The 20,815-nt window shown below is 46.7% G+C and overlaps 2 protein-coding genes across 2 annotated transcripts; both read left to right on the forward strand.

The window, feature by feature from the left end:
- The first annotated feature begins 197 nt into the window (after nt 1–197).
- LOC142802800 (carboxylesterase 3A-like) lies at nt 198–1,631 on the forward strand. The gene has a single exon (XM_075887847.1). It carries the CDS (start codon nt 210–212, stop codon nt 1,629–1,631), a length of 1,422 nt encoding a protein of 473 aa, XP_075743962.1. The 5' UTR covers nt 198–209.
- Nucleotides 1,632–5,616: 3,985 nt separating this feature from the next.
- Nucleotides 5,617–20,131, forward strand: LOC119160050 (uncharacterized). The gene is made up of 4 exons (XM_037412796.2): nt 5,617–6,094; nt 8,981–9,060; nt 12,368–12,457; nt 19,729–20,131. Exons 1-4 carry the CDS (start codon nt 5,983–5,985, stop codon nt 19,984–19,986), a joined length of 540 nt encoding a protein of 179 aa, XP_037268693.2. The 5' UTR covers nt 5,617–5,982; the 3' UTR covers nt 19,987–20,131.
- The last annotated feature ends 684 nt before the right edge of the window (nt 20,132–20,815 follow it).

The raw sequence follows: 20,815 nt of genomic DNA on the forward strand, positions 1-20,815 counted from the left end.
ATGGTAAATGGATAAAACGAACTTCTTTCGTGCTCTTTATTATACCAGTGTTTTACTTAGCTTTAGAATATGTGATAAAAAGGTGAGCATACTTTCGCATCGTTACAAATATGAACGGTGACGACGACGCAACGAAACCCTAAATGCAGTCTCTGCGTAACTCTGCTTGCAGAAGTCGTGCAGCGCCGGTCTGTCTGTCCATTACAACGATGCTCTTTGTCATCACCTTCGCTTTCCTGTACCTGCGGCCACACTTCACTCGTGGATTCCGGTTCCTCTCGCGACCCACCACAGCTGGAGCCTACAGCGCAGATGAACTGGTCGACTGCGTCGATACATCCAGCCAGCTAGCCGTCCAGCTCGCCGACGGCGTCATATACGGAAAGTACAGCGAACCAGCAGACCCCTCGGAGCCTCACGTTCGAAACTTTTTCGGCATTCGCTACGCGGCCTCGACAGCGGGCAGCCGGCGCTTCAGCGCGGCAGTGGCGTCCCCACCGTGGAGCGCCAACGGCACGTTTCACGCGTACGAGCACGGTCCTCCGTGTGCGCAGATGTCCCCGGCGAGCCGCACGCCCGTAGGCTCCGAAGACTGTCTGACGCTGTCCATCTGGTCACCATTCTTTTGTCGACCGACCGACATGCTCAAGACCGTCGTGGTCGCCTTGAGCACCGACTGGTTCCAGACGGGCCACCTCGCCGACTATCAGGACTCCTGGCGCCGGATGGCCGCTTACGGAGACGTCGTAGTGGTGGCGCTCAACGTCAGGCTCGGAGCGTTAGGTTACTTGAGGACGCCCATGAAAGAGGCTCCGGGCAACGCGGCCTTTACGGATGTGGCGGTCGCCCTGTCCTGGGTACACACCAACGTGGGCGCCTTCTACGGTGACCACACGCAGATGGTAGCTGTAGGCCTTGGGGGCGGTGGTTTGCTGCTGGCGATAGACCTTCTCGCCGATGAGCGCCCCGCACCCTATTTTAAGCGCCACGTTATCCATGGCCTGTCACCGATGTCCCTGCTGCCGCGGAACGACGTTGCCGACGCGCGCATTCTGGCCAAGAATCTCGGGTGCCTTGTCGACTCTTCTACGTTCACTGAAGAGATCCTGAGCTGCCTTCGGGGCAGGGACTACGAGGACCTCGTAAGGGCGAGCCAGATGGTGGGGAACCTGGGATTCGCACCTTCGAGGGAAGACAAGCCGCTCTCATTCCACGCGCTAGTCACGAACGTTGCCACCAGCCCGCTGACGCAAGTGAGCGTACTGTGCGGTTACAGCCTGCGAGACGCACTCGCATCCGTGGAGTACGTCCTCACGAAGAACAACGTGACGCGGGAAGGCGACAAACCGAGAGAAATGATGACCCGTGCGGCGCGCCTCTTCGGTCACTCGAATGGGACCGGTGGTGGCGCTAATCTGCCCGACAGAGCCAGAGCCTTTCTAGCCAGCCTGGATCGCTCGGGAGTGAGCCGGCTGCTCGTCGACGCCATGTACCACTGCCCGTTGCTTGACTTAGCATCGGCGGTGACCGAGAGAAAAGGCGTGGCGTTCTTCTATGTCTACATCGGTACCGGACTATTTGAACCAGTGTTAAACCTTACAGCACTGATTCATTTTGTGAAGACTGGGTAAGAGTCCTTCATTCTGGTCTGGCTTAACATTTGAAATACGCAGAGAGCTAGCTTGAGCTCAGCGCGCTGTAAATCATTGTACCTAGCCACGTGATGGTGCGACAAAAAAGCCTTTTGTCACTCGTCGTTCAAGTTTTAGGCATCCAAATAGGATAGTATGATCGAACATTGCGTATAAATATAGCCATTTAAGGATCGCACCTAATACCATTGTGACCTTAAAACTCAGAAATATTCGATATCCGAGTACACTTCGAGAATGAACTACGGCGCGCCAAAACGTGGGAAAAGTTCTTTGCGTGCGGTATCACTGTTTTAGATGGCGTAAGCACCTTTGAAGAATATATGCTTAAGTTTGTGAAAACGTTAGTAACGAAATGTTTGTGCAGGTGCTGCAGCTTGACAGTCGTCTGTCACAATCATACAATGCGGACCGTGTTGGAGTCACGCATTAAGCAATAAATCGTTTACAAGATGCCAACAGTCACGTGATATGATATGTATCTACTACTCTTAACACATTTTTTATCTTATCTTTTTTTTATTCCAGGGTACTTCCCTGGGTTCCTTTCGGCATCAGTGAGGAAATAATCATCCTCAACAGCACCGTCGACTATTGGCCACTTGGAGGATGGAGAAATGGAATGTGTCAGATAACACGAGAAATTGTCAATGCATTTTTCACGTAAATAAATACCTAGTATCTAACGAAAAAAAAAACAACGTTGATGTATCCCAACTGGCACAGGCTTGATTTTTAATTGTTCTGTTGAACAAAAAAACTCACTGTAAGTAACGCATCCACAAAAAAAGAGAGATCTCCGAGACTGAAGCTGAACTTTCAAGTAGTGTATTTTAATGATAGAAGAAACAAAGAACATAAAAACACGCATTCTAGGGCATACAATGAACGGACTGCTCTCTGGTACACGTATCATTCAGGTATTCGGTACACGCGTCTCTCACGTTGTTCGAGCGGATAACATGTCTGTACTCGCAAAGTGTGTGCAAGGTTTTTCAACTTAAGATTTACAATTACAAGTACACTTTAACTCGTACTGGTAGCATGAACACGTAAGCTAAGGCTTATTGTATTTGAGCAAGTACGCGCGCAAGAAAGCACTTACGTACATGTTGATGCTATAGAGCTACAAATATACAATGATCTTGAGAGGAAAAGTAGATACTAAACGCAAAATAAAATACTAACGTGCATGGTGAAACAGTGTTACAGCTGTGCGTGGTGGTTAGTAGCACAGCATAGGGAACAACTTTTTTAGAGAAAGAGTAAGAACTGCTGTGAAGCAAAAACTATTGTAAAGGCGATATTTAAAAACGCTCATTTATCGTTGTCTTGGGACATGCTGAAGAACTATATAATGTAACGGGTTCAAGAGAAGAAACACCAAAAACTAGTTTATTATGGGCGAACTTGTGCCCTGAAAATTATGTGCATAAAATGGAAGATTCCGCTAGAGCGTTCCAAAACAAAAAAATGGCAGCATATCCAAGGAGTGAATGATGGAGAGTAGGGCGAAGAATTCGTCCGTCCATTCGTTCTTGCTTCCGTCCGTCCATGCGTCCGTCAGTGTGACCGTCCATGCGTCCATCAGCCCGTCCGTGCGTGCGTCTGTTCGTGCGTCCGTCCCTGCATTCATCCAAGCAGCCGCCCCTGCGTCCGTTCATGCGTCCATCCATGCATCTGTCTATGTGTCCGTTCGTCCATCTATTCAGCACTCCAAGTACCACCATCTCGCATCTTTTCATCATATATTCCCCATATAGAAGCACCGCCATCCAGCGGACATTCCAAGGACTAAACGAGAGGTGGCACACGCACACTTTTTTACGGCTTGCGCTTCGGGTCCACTTCCCACCTTTAGCCACCTCGAGTTCATGGTATATACTAGTTCACTGTATTCATGGCACTGCGGCCGAACGCTCACTAAACCTTTCGAAAACCAAGGAGGTTACGCCCAGCGAGTATGACGTAGCAAACTTTTTCAGTCAGATAGTGCTCAATGTACATGCCAATGGCTGCTAATGGGAAATGAGAGGCGGAGAATTCGGCTTTTACTTTCTTACGGCTTGCGCTTCGTATCTACTTCCCATTTTTAACCACCTCGAGTTCATTCATGGTATATACAAGTTCATTGTATTCATGGCACTGCGGCTCAACGCTCGCTAAACCTTTCTAAAGCTAAGGAGGTTACACCCAGCGAGTATAACGTAGCAACCCTTTCTTGTCAGATAGTGCTCAATGTACATACCAATGGCTGCTAATGGTGATCGCAGCCTGCGCGTTAACTAAAAGCCGAATGCTCCTGTCTCTCATTCCCTATTAGCAACCATTGACATGTACATTGAGCACTATTTTTTATTGTTCAACAACGCACAGAAGAAGTCTCTCACCGGCACCACCTTGGAGGTCAAAACGTTATACATGTTACATACTACGGGAAACGAACGGGTGCCGCTATAAGGAGTTTCGCCCCTAAAACAGTTCATCCGCCAACACGCCTTCTTTTTCTTCGCAGTCCAACCCACACTGACTCGTGGCCGAAAACGAGAGGCATGAGTAGTGCGGCCACAAGCAGGAGCGTGCACAAGACTGTGAACGCTGATTCTTCATAATATCGGATAGTGTAATTAGTCTCTGTGGCAATATGATTAAGGGAGTTTGAACCCTTTCATTATGTCATCTATAGTAACTCTTGTGTACTCTGGTGGCATTGGATTTCGCTATTCAGTTTACATTAACGTAGCGGAGACTTAGTGCAGATGCATATCAGCAAACGCGAGTACTACTACATTACCGGGAATATCGACGAGTCAAAACGCGCATTTCTGGGTACATTTCTTCTACTACAGTGACCGAATGTGTTACACTTATCTGCCGGACAATATTTCACAGCAACCCAATCACCACGAAGCTGATTTTTTTTTTTTTTTTGCAGTAAAGAAGCTCTACGTACGAAGCGATACGCGAGACAATTTCGGGGAAGTGCCGGTGTGAACACGAAATTACCAACGACGATGTCATGTGAAGATGTCCTGCGAATCATGTGAAAAGTTATGTCATAGTGACGTCATTATGACGTCACAAGGTGGCGTCGTTTCTTGTAACGACAAGGCGGGCGGTGGTAGCCGCCTTGCCGTGGTCGGGTGTATTGTACTGCGTCATCATTGCGTTTTAAGCATCGCTTATGCTTTACAACTAACTTGCAGCTATAACGTACGAATATAACCACATTTTACGACTCCAACAAAGAACTGTACATATAGCTTGGACAACAACTTACAACCTTGTCAGATGTGCTGTTCCCACCAATTCCTGTAAGAGTCTGCGTTGTCTTGGTGATTTTCTTTTCCTGCAGTGTTCGCGCATGATTTCTTTATTTTAATATAGGAAATGTGTTTGCTCGATCGACTAAGAGCTATTCCATAGCTGCCGTTAAGAAGGCCGGAGTTTCTTCCCTTTAAGCTCCTTCTGCACGCATATGGGTCCGTCCACGTCGAACATAATGCGTAGTACTCCGAATGTCAATTACCTTCACGTGCAGCAAATGTAAGGAACGAGTAAGTAACAACGGACACAATCATTCGTGTAGCCGGGGGACATACGTCGACCATTCTTTTACACGTCTAACGCCAAACAAAACATTACGCAAGGCGATGCACAACGTCTAGGCGGTTAAAAGCTTCTTCTGCGAGCTCAATTTGTGTCCTTTCTCCTGCCTTCGTTGAATGATGGGAATAACCGAGGCTCTCGAACACGTCCCGACGTTGTAGTGAAAGCGTCTGGGAAGGAAAGGTCTGGCTGACACAGATTGGTGACGGAGGGAGAGAGTAGAGGCATTTGGATATATAGAGCTGGGCTCGCAAGGCGTCGGCGCCATCGCTTCTTGGATCCACGACGACCGTCACTAAACGCAAGGAAGGCCATGCGTAACGTAGCCAAACAAACGATGCACCACCCCTCACTCGGCACTTCCCATCCGCTGTCGAAGCGTCCACATCGGCGGCATATGGGTGGGCGACACATCGAAGAAGAATCGATTGTACATCACCGCCCCACCGTGGCTCGTACGGCGTCATTCTCCCCTCCTTTCCTTCCACACACCCCGACGTCTTCAAGCTGAACGCCAGAAGAAGGTAGCGGCGGCGGCCCCTGGAATTGGAAGATAGCCATATACGCTGTCTGTGGCTATAGCTCTGTAGCGTGCATCAGCACCAGTTGAAATGTGCGCGGAGCGTTTGATCAAGCGCGAGCTCTTTCGTTGGTAGGAAGAATCACTGTTGAGGAGGCACTCGAGCCATAAGAGAGTGCGGAAGCGCGTACTTCTTATTATATGAATTGTGTAGCGCGCCTGGCTCTGCTTCGTCGGGTACAGGCCGCTGCTCTAGCGCTAGCGATGCCGAAGGCCAAGAAACGTGAGCTACTGGTTGTACTCGTTTTAGCAGGTGAGTTCCCTCTAAACTCGTTCCTCTACCTCTGTCTCTCATGTCTTCCGGTTATCTTGTTGAATACTTCGGAAGACATACCAAGTTGAATATTTTTTCGCTTCGACGTTTCGGCTCAAACACATGAGCCTTATTCACATTTTGTTTCTTTCATTTTGACAACGAAATATTGAAGTAGCCATATATTCTTACCTTGGTCTTCAATGTTCTCAACAATCTTACATCGCAACCACACGATATTGCGTCAGACCTTCCACATAATCTTGCTGTTATATATTTCGAGAACATGGGTGGTTAACACAGCGAAAAGTGCGTCAGACATGCAGCGATGAGCAGATTGGGATTGTCGCGTTTGCCATAATGGTAATAAGATTGTCGCGTTTGCCATAATGGTAATAGCTATGGGGCTAATGGGAACTCCTCTTAACGTGGTAGCGTCAAAAAGCTCGTTTCGCAGAAATTCCAGTGTCGGTGTTGGCATCGGTATTGCTGTCGTTGGTTTTGAGCCAAAAATCAGCGTTGTCCGAGACCAAAAAATTGCAGCATATCCACGGAGTGACTGAAGATTGGTGGGACGAACCATTCGTCAGTCCGTCCGTGCTTTCGTCCGCCTATTCTTTCTCGCTTCCGTCCATCCATGCGTCCGTCCGTGCATCCGTCCGTGTGACCGTCGTTGCATCCGTCCTTGCATGCGCCCCTCCATGCGTCCGTCCGTACGTCCATATTTCTTCCGTCTGCCCGTTTATCTGTCCATTCGTGAGTCTGTGCGGTCGTCCCTCTGTCTGTCTGTCCGCCCGTTCATGCGTCCACTCCTTTGTGTGTCTGTGCGTCTATCAGTCCGTTCATCTATCTGTATGTCCGTCCATTCGTCAGTCTATCTAGTGAACACTTCAAGTACAGCCATCTCACATCTTGTCATCATGTATTCATATACAAGTGCCTCTATCCAGCGGACATTCCAAAGACCGCTTTCTCGGGTTTCGGGTATGTGCCTCCGGTGGGTACATACACCATCGGATTATGGACAGACCCACACTTTAAGGTGCTTCACCTCTAAAAATTGAAAAAGAAGAGAAAAAATAAAAGCTTCGGTTTCAATGAAAATAGAGCCCAAGCCTCCAGCGTGTCACGCAGGAGTTCCACCACAAAACCACGACATTGCCTGAAACTGGCTCCAAAAAAAAAAAAAAAAAAAAACTCTATATGAATGCCATGTAGTGGCAGGGGCCTTCTTAATGCATGTAATAAATACTGCGTGGCAGAAGCTTACAAACGCGTCGAAACGTGCTAATTGCGTGAGGAGTGAGTGTTTAAAAAGTCCCACCCATCACAAAGCGTTCACAGATATGCAATCACAATCATAATCAGAAAGAGCCCCAACAAAGTGAGCCGCTGCGTAGGTTTGCACGTTGCCTTACGCTACTCTACCTGTAGAGGGCATTCTAGGACAGTTTGAATTTGTCAATGTTACGTGCAAATACACTCGTTTTGTTGCAGCATAGAAGAGGCATGCGCCTAGAATCAAATCCAGGCTTACAATTGCGAAATAGATGCGCACGAGGCCCAATTACACAAACACGTTGCACAACTGAACGCGAAGCTCAAGATTTCTCTGAGTATTTTTATTTGGGATTACCTGCATACCCCTTATTCATAGCGTACATTTCCGTGAATTTTCCTGCCCCCTCATGAAACACGTTTTCCCCGTCTGTGTCCAGCAAGGGTGAACGCATTCGCATCGAAGGGAGCACGAATCCGAACGAAAGGTATTTAACACGCCACACTTTTTTGACCAGCATAGACGGGTTGTTCATGTGGACTGTTTCTTCTCAGCTGGATATAAAGGAAGCCGAATGTTACGAAAAATACAAATAAGTGTCTGGGCTTCATTGTGTATAAGGATCAAAAGCAAAGTCATGTCTACGACTTGGTTTTAAAAATCCAGACTTTATGAAATCGGAAAGACTGGGAGAAGGTCGCGTCCTGAACGTGAATAGAGAAAAACGAACTCCATCAATCTTGGGCGGCTATAGTGAAGCATAGAGTGTTATGCATTGTGCAAAGAAAGTGCGTTCATAAGTATTGCAGCAGGAGACAGCACTGTCATACGTCCTCCGCTATGTGTACGTGCTGTCTGGCTTTTAGGTGAGTGCTTTGTCTCGGCACACTAAAAGCAGCGCCCTCGAGAAAAGCTATGTTTGATCCGCGTTCCTGAAAAGCATCGATAGCAGGGCCAGTCGGTCAGACTGCATTCCTAAAAACGTGACAAGCGTGTAAGAACTACAAGACATCGTCTCAGTCTTTAATCCAGTTTTGATGATGACCATGGTAACGACAATGATTGATTGATTGATTGATTGATTGATTGATTGATTGATTGATTGATTGATTGATTGATTGATTGATGTGTGGGGTTTAACGTCCCAAAACCACCATATGATTATGAGAGACGCCGTAGTGGAGGGCTCCTGAAATATCGCCCTCCTGGGGTTCTTTAACGTGCACCCAAATCTGAGCACATGGGCCTACAACATTTCCGTCTTTATCGAAAACGCAGCCGCCACAGCCGGGATTCGATCCCGCGGCCTGCGGGTCAGCAGCCGAGTAGCTTAGCCACTAGACCACCGCGGCGGGGCAGGTAACGACGATGGCGCTATAGACAGTTATCTCCAACTGTGAACTATCTTGGGCCGTGTCATTGAGATATAACCCCCTGATATACTTAAGTGACTTCTACACACCTGTATTCTGCAGTTGTCGGTTTATGCTCCACGACATGCCGCTGTATGAGAGTTTGACAATGATCTCCGACGAACTTTTCACTCACATGCGCAATAACCAGGACGCAGGTAGAGTTCTTGCCTACGAATAATTTATTCATTTCAGCCGTCGTCACCGGTGCACCTCCTCATCAATGCAAGCCTGAACCAGCGCCCAACTGTTCCCTTGTATTTCCCAGCATTTTGGTGAGCCACACTTTTTATTTTGTTTGGGACGGGTTGTGTACGTGTAATGGCATAATCACATGTTCCACCATAACATGACCTTGCCCCGTTTTTGTGTTAAGTTAGCCTGAGTTGGATTGGATTTCATTAGGTTAAGCTAGAGTAGGTTACGTTAATAGGATAAGAAAACCTGACGCGCGTTCGAATGACTTCCCTACCTTTCCTACCACGAATCCTTGGCAAGTCGCTCTCTACGACCAAAACACCCATCTGACAGCTGCGTATTGCTTTGAATCGACGTGCCAGCTTTTTACAACAGCTGACAATAATCCATCAGGGTATAGTAACTGAATGAAAACTCAGATTCTAGAATTCACAACATCACCAGGTACTGCGTACCAAGACAAGCAGAAAATCCTCAAACAAACGTACAAGCTCGTGTTGGTTCCTATACTTCGCGTCATACTTCGCGTCTCAGATCCTTTCCATCCTAGCACTATTCACCCTAGTCCGAGTCCGTCAGGAACAGTCTTTCAAGTCACCTTCCCCTCCGACACAGCGCACAGTGTTTGCTAACGGCGTTCTGGCATCGTAACCCACATCGCATACTCGCGGGCGGAATGTGATCCGTCAGAACGCCGCGCTAAACCCGGCCAAAGCCGTGCAAACTCAAGTCTTAGATCCACCTTGACATTCTCATGTCAAGCTGTGAGCCCACACAAACTTTCGCTTGTTAAGCTTGTCTACAGGACTTCATATTCGAAAACGCGTTCTCTTTGTCCTTGCAGCTAAAGCTAATCGTTGGTTTGTTCCTTGTCCACGTTGTTGTTTTTAAGTTTGTTCTCTGAGCAAATAGCACTCACTCCTCCATTGACAGCTACAGGACAGGAAAGGCTTGACAGGAAGGCATTTTACCCGGCACCGCGGCTTCGCACAAGCTAGTAAGATGACGATTGAGCCACAAAGAGAAGTGCTGAGTGCGTCACACACTTCGACGCTTTTATTAGGAATGTGTGCGTTGCGCACCACGTCGTGTAAATGTACAAAGACCAGCAATCAATGATCTGTCAATTTGGAATGAAATGGAAAAGACAAGCTAACACGAAAAGTACATTTGCTTTCCGCTTACGACATAATTCACGACATTGGCGAGATCCGTACTCAGAGAACCGATATAACATGGACATATATTCAGTTCCTTTCTGACGTCATGAAAATACATAAAAAATGATTGACAATGTGAAGAAGAAGTGAAGGACAAGGAGGGGGGTATGAAAGAATACAGAGCATACACACAAATGGGAATGGGGTAAGGCGAAAATTTGGCAGTTTGCAAATTACATTATTGAAGTTGGTCTCAGATGCAACCTTCCACGAAGAAAATATCGTGTGAGGTTAAGCAATGAGACACGGATGGAGAAGCAACATTTTTGCTTCAAATAAAAAGAATGAATAAAACTACCTGAGTGATTCAGAGAACGATAGAAAAATTATTTACAACTAACAAAGACTGGTCCCCCCCCCCCCAAAAAAAAAATCTGTCGTAAAGCCCGAATTCGCGTTGGTGTATTTGAGCACAAAAATGCCGGACAAATGTTTGGGGCAGGCAGAGCTAATAGTTTATGTATCGTGGATATCAATCGTGAGATTAAACATGCAATGCACTTTCTGTTGTTTTTTTTTTTGGATATGACCGAATACACTATCATGTTATTATTAAAGATATGCTACATCTGACCTGATTGCTTGTAGATTACTTGCCGTAATTATAGAATTCGACAATTTGGAAATACTTGACAATGTCGAAAGCTGGAAGTGTACAACCGTCGTGTCTTGTCAGCTCATCACATGGGGCAGAAACCTAGACATTAACAAAAAAACTTGAAAAGAAGCTAAGGACCACCAAGCGTGCAATGGAACAAAAAATCATAGGCGTAATTCTAGAATATAGGAAGACAGAGCACATACACATAGCACAAACAAGGAGAGCCGATATTTTAGCAGATATTAAGAGGAGGAACATTGACTTCGGCAGGTCACGTCATGAGCAGGACAGATAACAAAGGGCCAATTAGAACGCCGGAATGGATGCCATGATGTGGAAAACGCGCCCTAGGAAAAGGACGGCAAAACGTTGAGGGGGGCGAAGAAACTAAGGAATTCAGGCGTGAAATAAAATCAGCTATGGTGACATATGGTAAACTGGACATCAATAAGAGATGCCTTCTTCCTGCAGGTGACGTAAAGCAGGTTGATGAAGTCGAAGATGATCGTGATCATGCACTTGCTAGTAATTCTGAAATGTTAAACTTCTTTATTCCAATAGGCATTCAATTCGGCATGGCCACGTAAAAAACAACGCTTGCCGCAATCATGAGCTTACCCATTTCTCGTGCAATAGAGTCTTTCATATTATTGTTCACGCACGACATGCTTCACGACGCCAGCATTCTTTGTTCCTCTGCTCCTGTGTCCGTGTATGTGCGCCAAATATTTTTGTCACAATGCACTACAGCTTTTCTAAAATATCGAATCTTCGCGCACTCCACGCCTGAATGAAGTGTTCTTCGTAAGATGGCACCACAGCCCCCATTTTTTTGTGTGCCACAAAGCTAACGCGGCAGGGTTACCCCTGTGACTGCTGTAAAATACACATACGAGAAGAAAACAAAAAGATAATTATCAATGCAAGCACCATGAAGCTGCTTAGTCGCCACTGCACTTATTGTCAGGCTTTGTACTGTGGCTTTTCATTTTTAAAGCTAAGTTCTTTTTTTTTTATTATAGTCAGTGCTCGATACATGTCTGGTTTTTAACGTCGTATGAACGCCAGCCGAGCTTCCGTAAATAACACTAAGTGTTGGCCGACAAATTATTGCCAATGAGCACACTAGAAAGAAGTAATTAATTACATAAAACATGAAAATATTAAATGAATTCGTAAGCTTGCTACGAAGTGCATGCGCATCGTACGATAACATGATCCACAGCCCTGCCATTTATTTTTGATATCGCCGCTATTTCAATTCAAGCACATTATCAGGGATGTCCTATACTGAACAAGTCTTCATGTCTGACTGATGATCTCCAGAGTCCATGTGCACCACTGTGACCCTGTTTTTCATACACGAACGTTTTTCATGCATTAACAGAAAAATATCTCACTAGAAAAAAGTGCCTTAGACAAGACTGCACAAATGGTTGCAAACCTAAATAACATCGCGAAGTGCAAAACAATAGCGTTAGCAATTACAAGAAACATCTCGTGTTCTTCTCCAATGCACAACGATATACGACACGCCTCGTCTCCTGCCTTGACCGGGTGCAGTTCTTGAACCCGTGCCAGTACGTGTGCTTCGAGCGACTGCTGCTGCCCAGCATCACCGTCAGAAAACACAACGATGGAACGCTGTGCACGGTAAGCGCATTGACGTCACGTTCAAAGCCTCCTTTGTGCCCGGAACGCTCTGTGCCTTGTTCTTTTCTCGGGTGAAATCGCTTCTTACCGGAAGCTCCAGCTATCCGAGGTTTATGCGCCTTTATGCGGCTATTCTGCAATAACAGCACACTGCAGCGTACTACGTCATTGCTCTCTATTGCATGCACTCTCCTTATTTGCGTATACGTCACGCGCTTCAAGCAATGTTTTCGCAGCCCTGCGTGGTATTATCACAAACCGAGAGCTCGATACGAATCGTTTCTTTGTCTAGCCTACACGTGCCTCTCAGATCAGTAGCATATAGAGCTAAGTAGGAGCTAGTGTATGTCTCACGAACTGATTTGATTGATAGATATGTGGGGTTTAACGTCCCGAAACCACCATATGATTATGAGAGACGCCGTAGTGGAGGGCTCCGGAAATTTCGACCACCTGGAGCTCTTTAACGTGCACCCAAATCTGAGCACACGGGCCTACAACATTTATGTCTCATGAACTGTACAGACCTGCATGAACAGATGTACTACTGGCAAGTGACTTACCGTTGCGATGAACGGCATTGTACTGTATGCTCGCGCTCTGTGTGGTGTGAAAAAAGAAGATTGGTTTTATCAACTAAGGCCATAGACCAACGGCTGTCTGCCACATTAGATTAAAAGTACAATGATGAAGAACGTTGCAGATGGCAAATCGAGCTGGTACAAAACAATAACGCGAACAGTAGCTCATTTGTCCCTGAAGGCTTATAATGGTGACCACTTTTTTTATGGCGATTAGTATTTACATACGCAATTTGTAGGTTGAAATGACACAGACAGTGTGAGTAAAATCTTCTCTCGTGTTTTTCCCTCCATCACTACCCCCTTCATCGTGTGGCAATCTATAGGGAAGGAGAGAGAGAGACAGGAGGCTGAGGAGGGGAAAAACGGTGTAACTTGCATCTGTTTGAAACTGTTGACTTTCTCTCTCTCTCTCTCTCTCTCTTTTCTTTTCTCGGCGAATGTTCCCCTTCCGAACAGCTGCTTTCCCGCTTCTTATTTTGGAAAAGCGTTCTGGTGTTGTGAACCGAGCACTCCCGGAAGCTTTAGCTACTCGGTTGGTTATATGCAGCTAGGGATGATGCCCACCGCAACACGAATCACCACCCATTAACTCCTTTACGCATGCGTGATAATCCTTCAAGCTAACGTCACCGATCCCGAAGTCTGAAGCACACCGTTCCTACATGTTGAGGTGGGGAAATCAAAAACCCAAAAAGGTTCAGTTATGCATTCACCTCGGACGACACGGCGAAAGCCATTTTCTCTTTCTTTCTTGGTCGATGTATTGATCCTCCACCGCCACCATCCAAGAACTTTCTGCATCTAATGTGCTTTTGTATTGCCTTCAAGACCGGAGGCGTTGCAGACTTTCTGCAGCTCACATAGTTTTGCATGGCCTCCGTGATCAGCCCAACTTAACCAACGACGATGTCGTGCGACGAATTCATCCTTTGATTTTATGATGTCATCACAAATTCAGTTATTGTGATCTCACCGGGATGCTTTTTTTGATGCGATTGTGGGGTAGGAACTTAGTCAGACGGCCTGTCGCTTTTCTTCCCACTCCCTCCCTCAACACTGTACCGGTGGAAATAAAATTATTATTATTATTATTATTATTATTATTATTATTATTATTATTATTATTATTATTATTATTATTATTATTATTATTATTATTATTATTATTATTGTGTCAACGCCGACGGTCAATTTTCGCGATTGATGAGGCATCGAAATTATTTGCAAATAAAAGCTTCAGCACGACAGTTCCCAGCTCATGAGAACATCCAGACGGCACACTTCAGTTTCGCTGGTTAACCCTCTATACGCAGTTCTTGGACGGTAATTTTAAGCCTACTTGGTTCCTGACCTATGTTCGTATTTTTATAGAAAGTTTACCATATCTTATACGTTAACCGTAGAAATAGATTGACATCAATAGACAGTCTCACGTTGAAATGTATTTAGGAGGATGTTCGACGACCATGACTTCTGTTGGGTTGGAAGAAAAAAATCAACGATGGAGAACATAATATACTCTACTGTGCAAGGGGTGCACGCAGCCGAACCTGATTTCCAGTTTCACCACAAAAGTTTCACTACAGAAATTTATTATATCGCAGGCGATCAACATCAAGAAAAATTCAACATAGCGTAATGATAGCTTACTAAACGTGTATGCTTACGAGAAGACGAAAAACTGAGTTTAGTCGCATAGACACAAAACCTCAAATGGCGTGCAGGCAACACATGCAATCGTTGCTTCACATATGTATATACGTGCACGCACGCACGCGCACGCACACACACACACACACACACAGTATTGTTAACGCGTTCGATGCTCTAACCACTGAGCTATCATAGCGGCCTACACCCAGTATTGTCACTAACAGATATGTATGCTTCATGTATACATTTACATGAACATGTATATGAGATTACGTTGAAAGAACATGTACGTTCAATGGTTCACACAAACACAACCACAAAAAATATTTCAAGGTAAACAAGGTGCACAAATAAAACATGAATACGCACATTTTGCATACTTACATGTTGGCATGCCATTTCTGCCGGCGCATCGACACATCAGCCTACGACTGTGCAACTTGCATATTTACATGTTGGCATGGCATTTCTGCCGGCACGTCGACACATCAGCCTACCAATACCGGGCCGGCCGAAAGACATGTTTCACTCGTCCGTCACAGGCCATCACAAAAGGGCAAGACCAGTGCCGAAGAAATTCCTCTTCACCGAGGAAGAAGAGCTCCTCCGACAAAACAGACAGCGGCTCCGAGTACAATCGCTCTAGGATCGGGTAGAGCGCGCGGCGGTGGCGGCCCGCTGCAACCGCCTCGCAGCGGTTGCGCCAGAGGCAGAAAGAGCCGGCAACAATGAGAAGACAAGCGAAGCGGCCTCACGAACAACGCCCAGAAGACACGAAGTGATTTACTTTGAGGCAGCGAAAATTCGGCATGTACGGCTCTCCAAAAAACGCGAGAAATGACACAATGCCTCAGAAAATACTGATTTGTTTCGCGAAAAGAGCAGTTCGAACATGTTGCTGACTGCACCATTCTCCACCTTCCGAGGTGGTCGAGAGTGGGAAGCACACCCCATCCCAGGCGCCACATGCAGTTCCGCAGGTGTCCAGGCAGAAAAGAAGCCGTTAACGTGCTCCCAGACACCCGTCTAGAGCGAGCACGGCGGGCTGGTGGGACCAACGGAAGCAAAAAAAAATTGCCCGCAGCTTCCCTCGGGGGAACACTGAGGAGGATGCGGAGCATATAATTGGTTAACGGGGTGTTAAAGTGCGACTTACTTGGGTCGATGGCTAAATTGGTTAACGTGGTTGTGAAATGGGGTGTTAAATTGCGACTTACTTGGGTCGATGGCTAAATTGGTTAACGTGGTTGTAGGAGGGGGTGTTAAATGAGTGAACACGTACACACGTATGCGAAAGGGCGGCGCTGGTCGAAGGGACGTCGATCATTGTGTTTGTGGATTCGTTGGAATTCATTTCACCGCGACCTTGGACGTCGACGTGCCGTACAAACCAACCGACGAGCGGCAACTGAGCGAGCGAGCGCCGACCTTGAGTATATATACAGCTCGACGGCGCATGCACTGTCAGCTGTTGAATGTTCTCGAAGCGCGACGCCACATGCGCGTCCACTGGAGAATCAGGAGAATTGTAGATGTCGAACGCGGTATGTAAAGGAGGAAGGGTGCACAGATGGTGGAGGAGTGAAGCACGCGCGGTGTGTAGAGGAGGAAGGGATGCACAGATGGTGGAAGAGTGGGCGACGGCGCGACGGCGCATGCGCGCGCGTCAGCTGTCGAATGTTCGAGAAGCGGTGCGGACGGCGCGGACGGCGCGGACGGCGCACTACAAGGCGCGAGTATAAGATGCTTCCGCATCTAAAAAAAGCAGCAGTCGTCTTAACTACGAGGTTGTTCAAAATATCTGTGCCAGCACAGGTCGACTGGGCAAGGCTTTGTATTTAGAAATGTTTAACGATTTCAAGTACTTGGTACTCAACTATGATAGAGCATGAAGCCGTGTGTTTAGAAACATTTGTTGACGTTTTAGAGTTCCTGGTACTCTACTATGGGAGAGCATAAAGCCGTCCCGTGGGCCTTGCAAGAGGTGTAGAAACAATATCTGGCGAAATTGGTTTACCGAAGCGGCCGATGTGAACTGCTTACGCCAATAATTACCTGTAAACACATCAACAGTTTTCGCTTCAGTTTGTACGCAGTATGTCTTCATTTTAAAGTATGTAAACTTAAAGGAACGGGTCTTAATTTTCAAGTAGAAAATGATATTTCATGAGGAAGGCATAACTTGTAACCTAACTTTGATCTTTGAGCACTTGCACGGGAAAAATTTAAAAAAAAACTATAAATAAATTTGCTGCTGTGTAAGCGCTTGTGGGAGGCCGGCGTGTACATTGAAGCTCGCTAGTAGTCCCTTGCGTAACGCCAGCATTCATTGACCCATGTTTGCAAGAGACACCTGCAGTGACCAGGTGCCGCTACGCAGCTCTCATCAGACACCCCAGTGTTGCTGACCCTGACCACTAGGGGCATGAAAAACATGCATCCCACCTGTGCTACGGTTATGACATGGAGGAAGGAAAGGTGGGAGGAGCCCTGACGTCACTCGTTGTGAAACCGTGGTGAAGCCGGAAGTCGGCCATATTGACTGAGCAAATTATCCTCTCTTGTTTACATACGAATGCGAAGCAGAAGGCGCGACTCGCGACTCCCTCTCTGGCTCGGAAAGCACGTGGGCTGTGCAGCGCGCGTGTCGTGACGATCCGAAACTAATGGAACGGGGCTCAACACTCTGGGCCAGCGTGACACCTTCGGCGAAATCATTTCGTCTGAGTATTAACAGCGAGTAACGGCTAGCCGCCAAAGAAGCAAGTACAAGAGAACGCGTGCTAGATGCACTGACAACGGCGAGTGTTTTCACGTCATTAATTCAGCAACTGTACAGACATCACGTTTGGTAGTGCGTCTTATTTACGGTTGCATTCTTACACGAGGCTGACGCAGCGCCCGGCCACTGTGCCCGTGTTCCGCGTGAAACTCACGGGCGTCACCATTCTGCGACTGTGGTGACTTTGAGCATGGTGCAAGTGACACTTGAACACGGTTGCTCTAACGATGAGATTACAATGATGGGGGCGAGTATAACAAGCGGACCAGAAAAGGTCTTTTATTATGCACATGCAAGTTGTTACTGTACAAATACCGGACAAGAAACTACGAATGTGCACATGGTCCTCATTGCGTCTTGCTGGGCACAACAGTTTCGTCCGTTGCCACAAGCAGGAGCACTGCCCGGCCGCCACTGACCTGCAAGGCGTTCGTCGCCGTTCCGCTTCGTCATGGTGCCCAACGCAATTTCGCTGAACACTTTAAATGCTTCATCCGCGTCATCCGCCGCACGACACATGGATATGCGCTCGTTCTACGACGCACTGTTCACGTTCCGTAGTGGACTAAAGGTTTTGTGAATGTTGCTAAGAGTACAGTAACTGCCAGGAGAACACTGCGGAACCAACAACGCGGCGCAGAACATGGATATTGTCCGCCACGGCTGAGCACGAGACCTGCGGAGGCACACATGCCGCCGCCAGCCGCGGCCGCTCACTGCTAGACCAGCTTCACAGCGCAACACGTAACCATAGCAACGCCGCCATTGAGCCCAGTGAATATGGCCGCCATGATATCATTTCCTCCACACTTTTCACTTGGCGCGCTGGCTGGGCATGCCCTCTCCAACTTTTCCTTCCACTGTGGGTTATGATATGGTAGCTAGCCACCATAGTTAGGATCTGCTCACTCATGGCAGGAGGAGACACTTGTCGCATTCGTCATGTCCGGCCACGGCTGAATTTCGCTTCTGCTATCCGTGCATGACGGGTTGGCAGTCGCATTGGACAAAAAAAATGAATCCAGTTTCCCGTAAAAGGGGCACGAACTGTGGAGCATTGTTTCTCTTGCGTTTATCGTCTGTCAACTAATCTTTTAAATTCTCTCGTGTTGTTTTCTCGTGTTTACGGGCTTTTTCCTGTTATTTGCGCCTTATTACGTGTATTTTATATATTTCTTGTGTTCTCTTTTCGTTTTATATATCCTTTTGTATCCTTTTCAGTGCAAAGCTCACTCGAGGAATGTAAGATAGGTGGTCGTCATAAGCATTCACAGCAAAGAAAAGAAAAGAAGGAAAGAAAGAAAGAAAGAAAGAAAGAAAGAAAGAAAGAAAGAAAGAAAGAAAGAAAGAAAGAAAGAAAGAAAGAAAGAAAGAAAGAAAGAAAGAAAGAAAGAAAGAAAGAAAGAAAGAAAGAAAGAAAGAGTGCGTCGTCAGGCACACGATACTTTGGTTGCCCCCCGTTTTTCTAATGAGGGAAAAGCTCCTAACGTTTTTTAAAGACGATAGTCTTTCTTCGGGACCTTCGACGCCAAAAATTTGGTCTGTCTGTCTGTCTGTCTGTCTGTCTGTCTGTCTGTCTGTCTGTCTGTCTGCCCGTCTGTAGATTTGTCTGTTTGTTCACGCTAACGATACCCTGAACGGTACCCAACGATACATCTAACAGCCAACCCCATCCACAGCGCCCACCAATATTGCTCAAGTTTCAGCGTTGATACTTGTGTGATTGTCAATTAAAAAGCATATATTGCGCATATTTGAGGCACCATAAAAACACGTCGATGTTTTGTATGTGTGCCTTTATACTAGAGAAGGTACACATAAGTAATTCTGAGGACTGTAGCGTTTATCAAGCAGCGCTGACAGTGCAACGCGATGCTCAAAAAGGCGAGTGTTTCCAACGCTTTGCTAAGACAACACGGTGGTGGCACCTGCCCGTCGCTTTGCGTTCTACACCTTATCGCCTCCGAGACAGGCGCGCATCTTTCTCCGTGGGCTCGCACGCCTTCCTTCGTTTTCGAAGATAACTGCCAGATGGCGCTTGTGTCTAACATGCCTCGATGCGCTCGTTCGCCTTCGCTGCACGGATCGAGACTCTCCAACGCAGCGCTTCCAAAATACAATTCACCGATTTTCTCGCGCAGAACATCAAATAAACGTTTTGTTCACTCTCTCCCCACTCAAAACTATTGTCTTTCGACGACATTTGCAGTGAAACAATCAGATACGGTGCCTTTTTTTTTCTTTTTTCGCAGCCCGCTTTCGGCTTCTTGGGCATCGGTACCTGCCACAACGGCACCTGCGTCCAGCCCACGTCTCATGGCCCTACGACGGTGCAGCCAGGGACTAGTCCTCCTCCAAGGAACACGTTCCTTCCCAGAGACATAACAGCCTCGCACCATCCACGAAGCTCGACAGTCGTGCCCGCAACCACGAGTCAGACCGGTCACTCAACGGGCGCTACTGCAGCGCGCACTGCAGCCACTGTTCGGCCAGTTCACATAATGCCTTGAATAGCGCACGAGTTTTCTATGCGCTCGTTCGGAATATTTTTTTTTTAATGGAAACTGTACGTAGAGCTTTTCCAATCGTACGTATACGGACTGCAACACTACCTGTGTTGGTTGTATCTACGGCTCTAGGAAGCTGTTTTCTTTTTGGGGTTGGTTTCCTTTTCTTTCGTTCAGTGAAACTGTGTAGCAGCAGTGTTCATGATTTTGCATAGCTAGAAGAATGAGTGAGAATTTCAATAAAATTAGATGCTGTGCCGAAAGCGATAGTGTCTCTGCCAGCCCACATCTGCGTTGTAACGCATTGTTGGTATTAAAATAAAAAAAATAGTTTTTCTTTCAGTACGCATTGTTTTTTTTTCTTATGGTAGTTGAAAGATTAGGACACGTAGAAAATGATAGAAAAACGAAGTAACTATTTAACGCAATGAGTTCACCGACTCTCAGTTTGACATCCAGAGCTATATAATAAGCTCATGTGAAAAAATGCACCTCGGAGAATCTCATAGGCTTTACTGAAAGCGAGTCAGAATTGCAAAAGCTAATTGATTGTCTGCACGAACACTGTTAGACAGCCTTCTCACACACTATTAAAAAGTAAGCGCGTCACAGGAATTTTTTAAAAGCGTGCTCTGTCGACATCTTCACCTTACCGGTATCATACGTGAGCAAATTGGCCAACTCGAGATAAAGAGTGCTTACCAGCTCAAACGACAGGGCAGGAGAGGACAGGAGAAGAGACGAGAAAGAGCGCTCTTTTCCTGTCCCTTCCTGCTCTGTCGTTTGCGCTGGTAAGCACTCTTAATCATGTTATACCAACACGCCCAATCCT

This window comes from Rhipicephalus microplus, chromosome 3 (genome assembly GCF_043290135.1).
Source record: "Rhipicephalus microplus isolate Deutch F79 chromosome 3, USDA_Rmic, whole genome shotgun sequence".
Lineage (NCBI taxonomy): Eukaryota > Metazoa > Arthropoda > Arachnida > Ixodida > Ixodidae > Rhipicephalus > Rhipicephalus microplus.

Coding starts and splice junctions, on each gene's coding strand:
- LOC142802800 (XM_075887847.1), top strand. CDS start 210: ATGCTCTTTGTCATCACCTTCGCTTTCCTGTACCTGCGGCCACACTTC.
- LOC119160050 (XM_037412796.2), top strand. CDS start 5,983: ATGAATTGTGTAGCGCGCCTGGCTCTGCTTCGTCGGGTACAGGCCGCT. Junction 6,095..8,980: donor GGTTGTACTCGTTTTAGCAG/GTGAGTTCCCTC, acceptor TATTCATTTCAG/CCGTCGTCACCGGTGCACCT. Junction 9,061..12,367: donor TTGTATTTCCCAGCATTTTG/GTGAGCCACACT, acceptor GACCGGGTGCAG/TTCTTGAACCCGTGCCAGTA.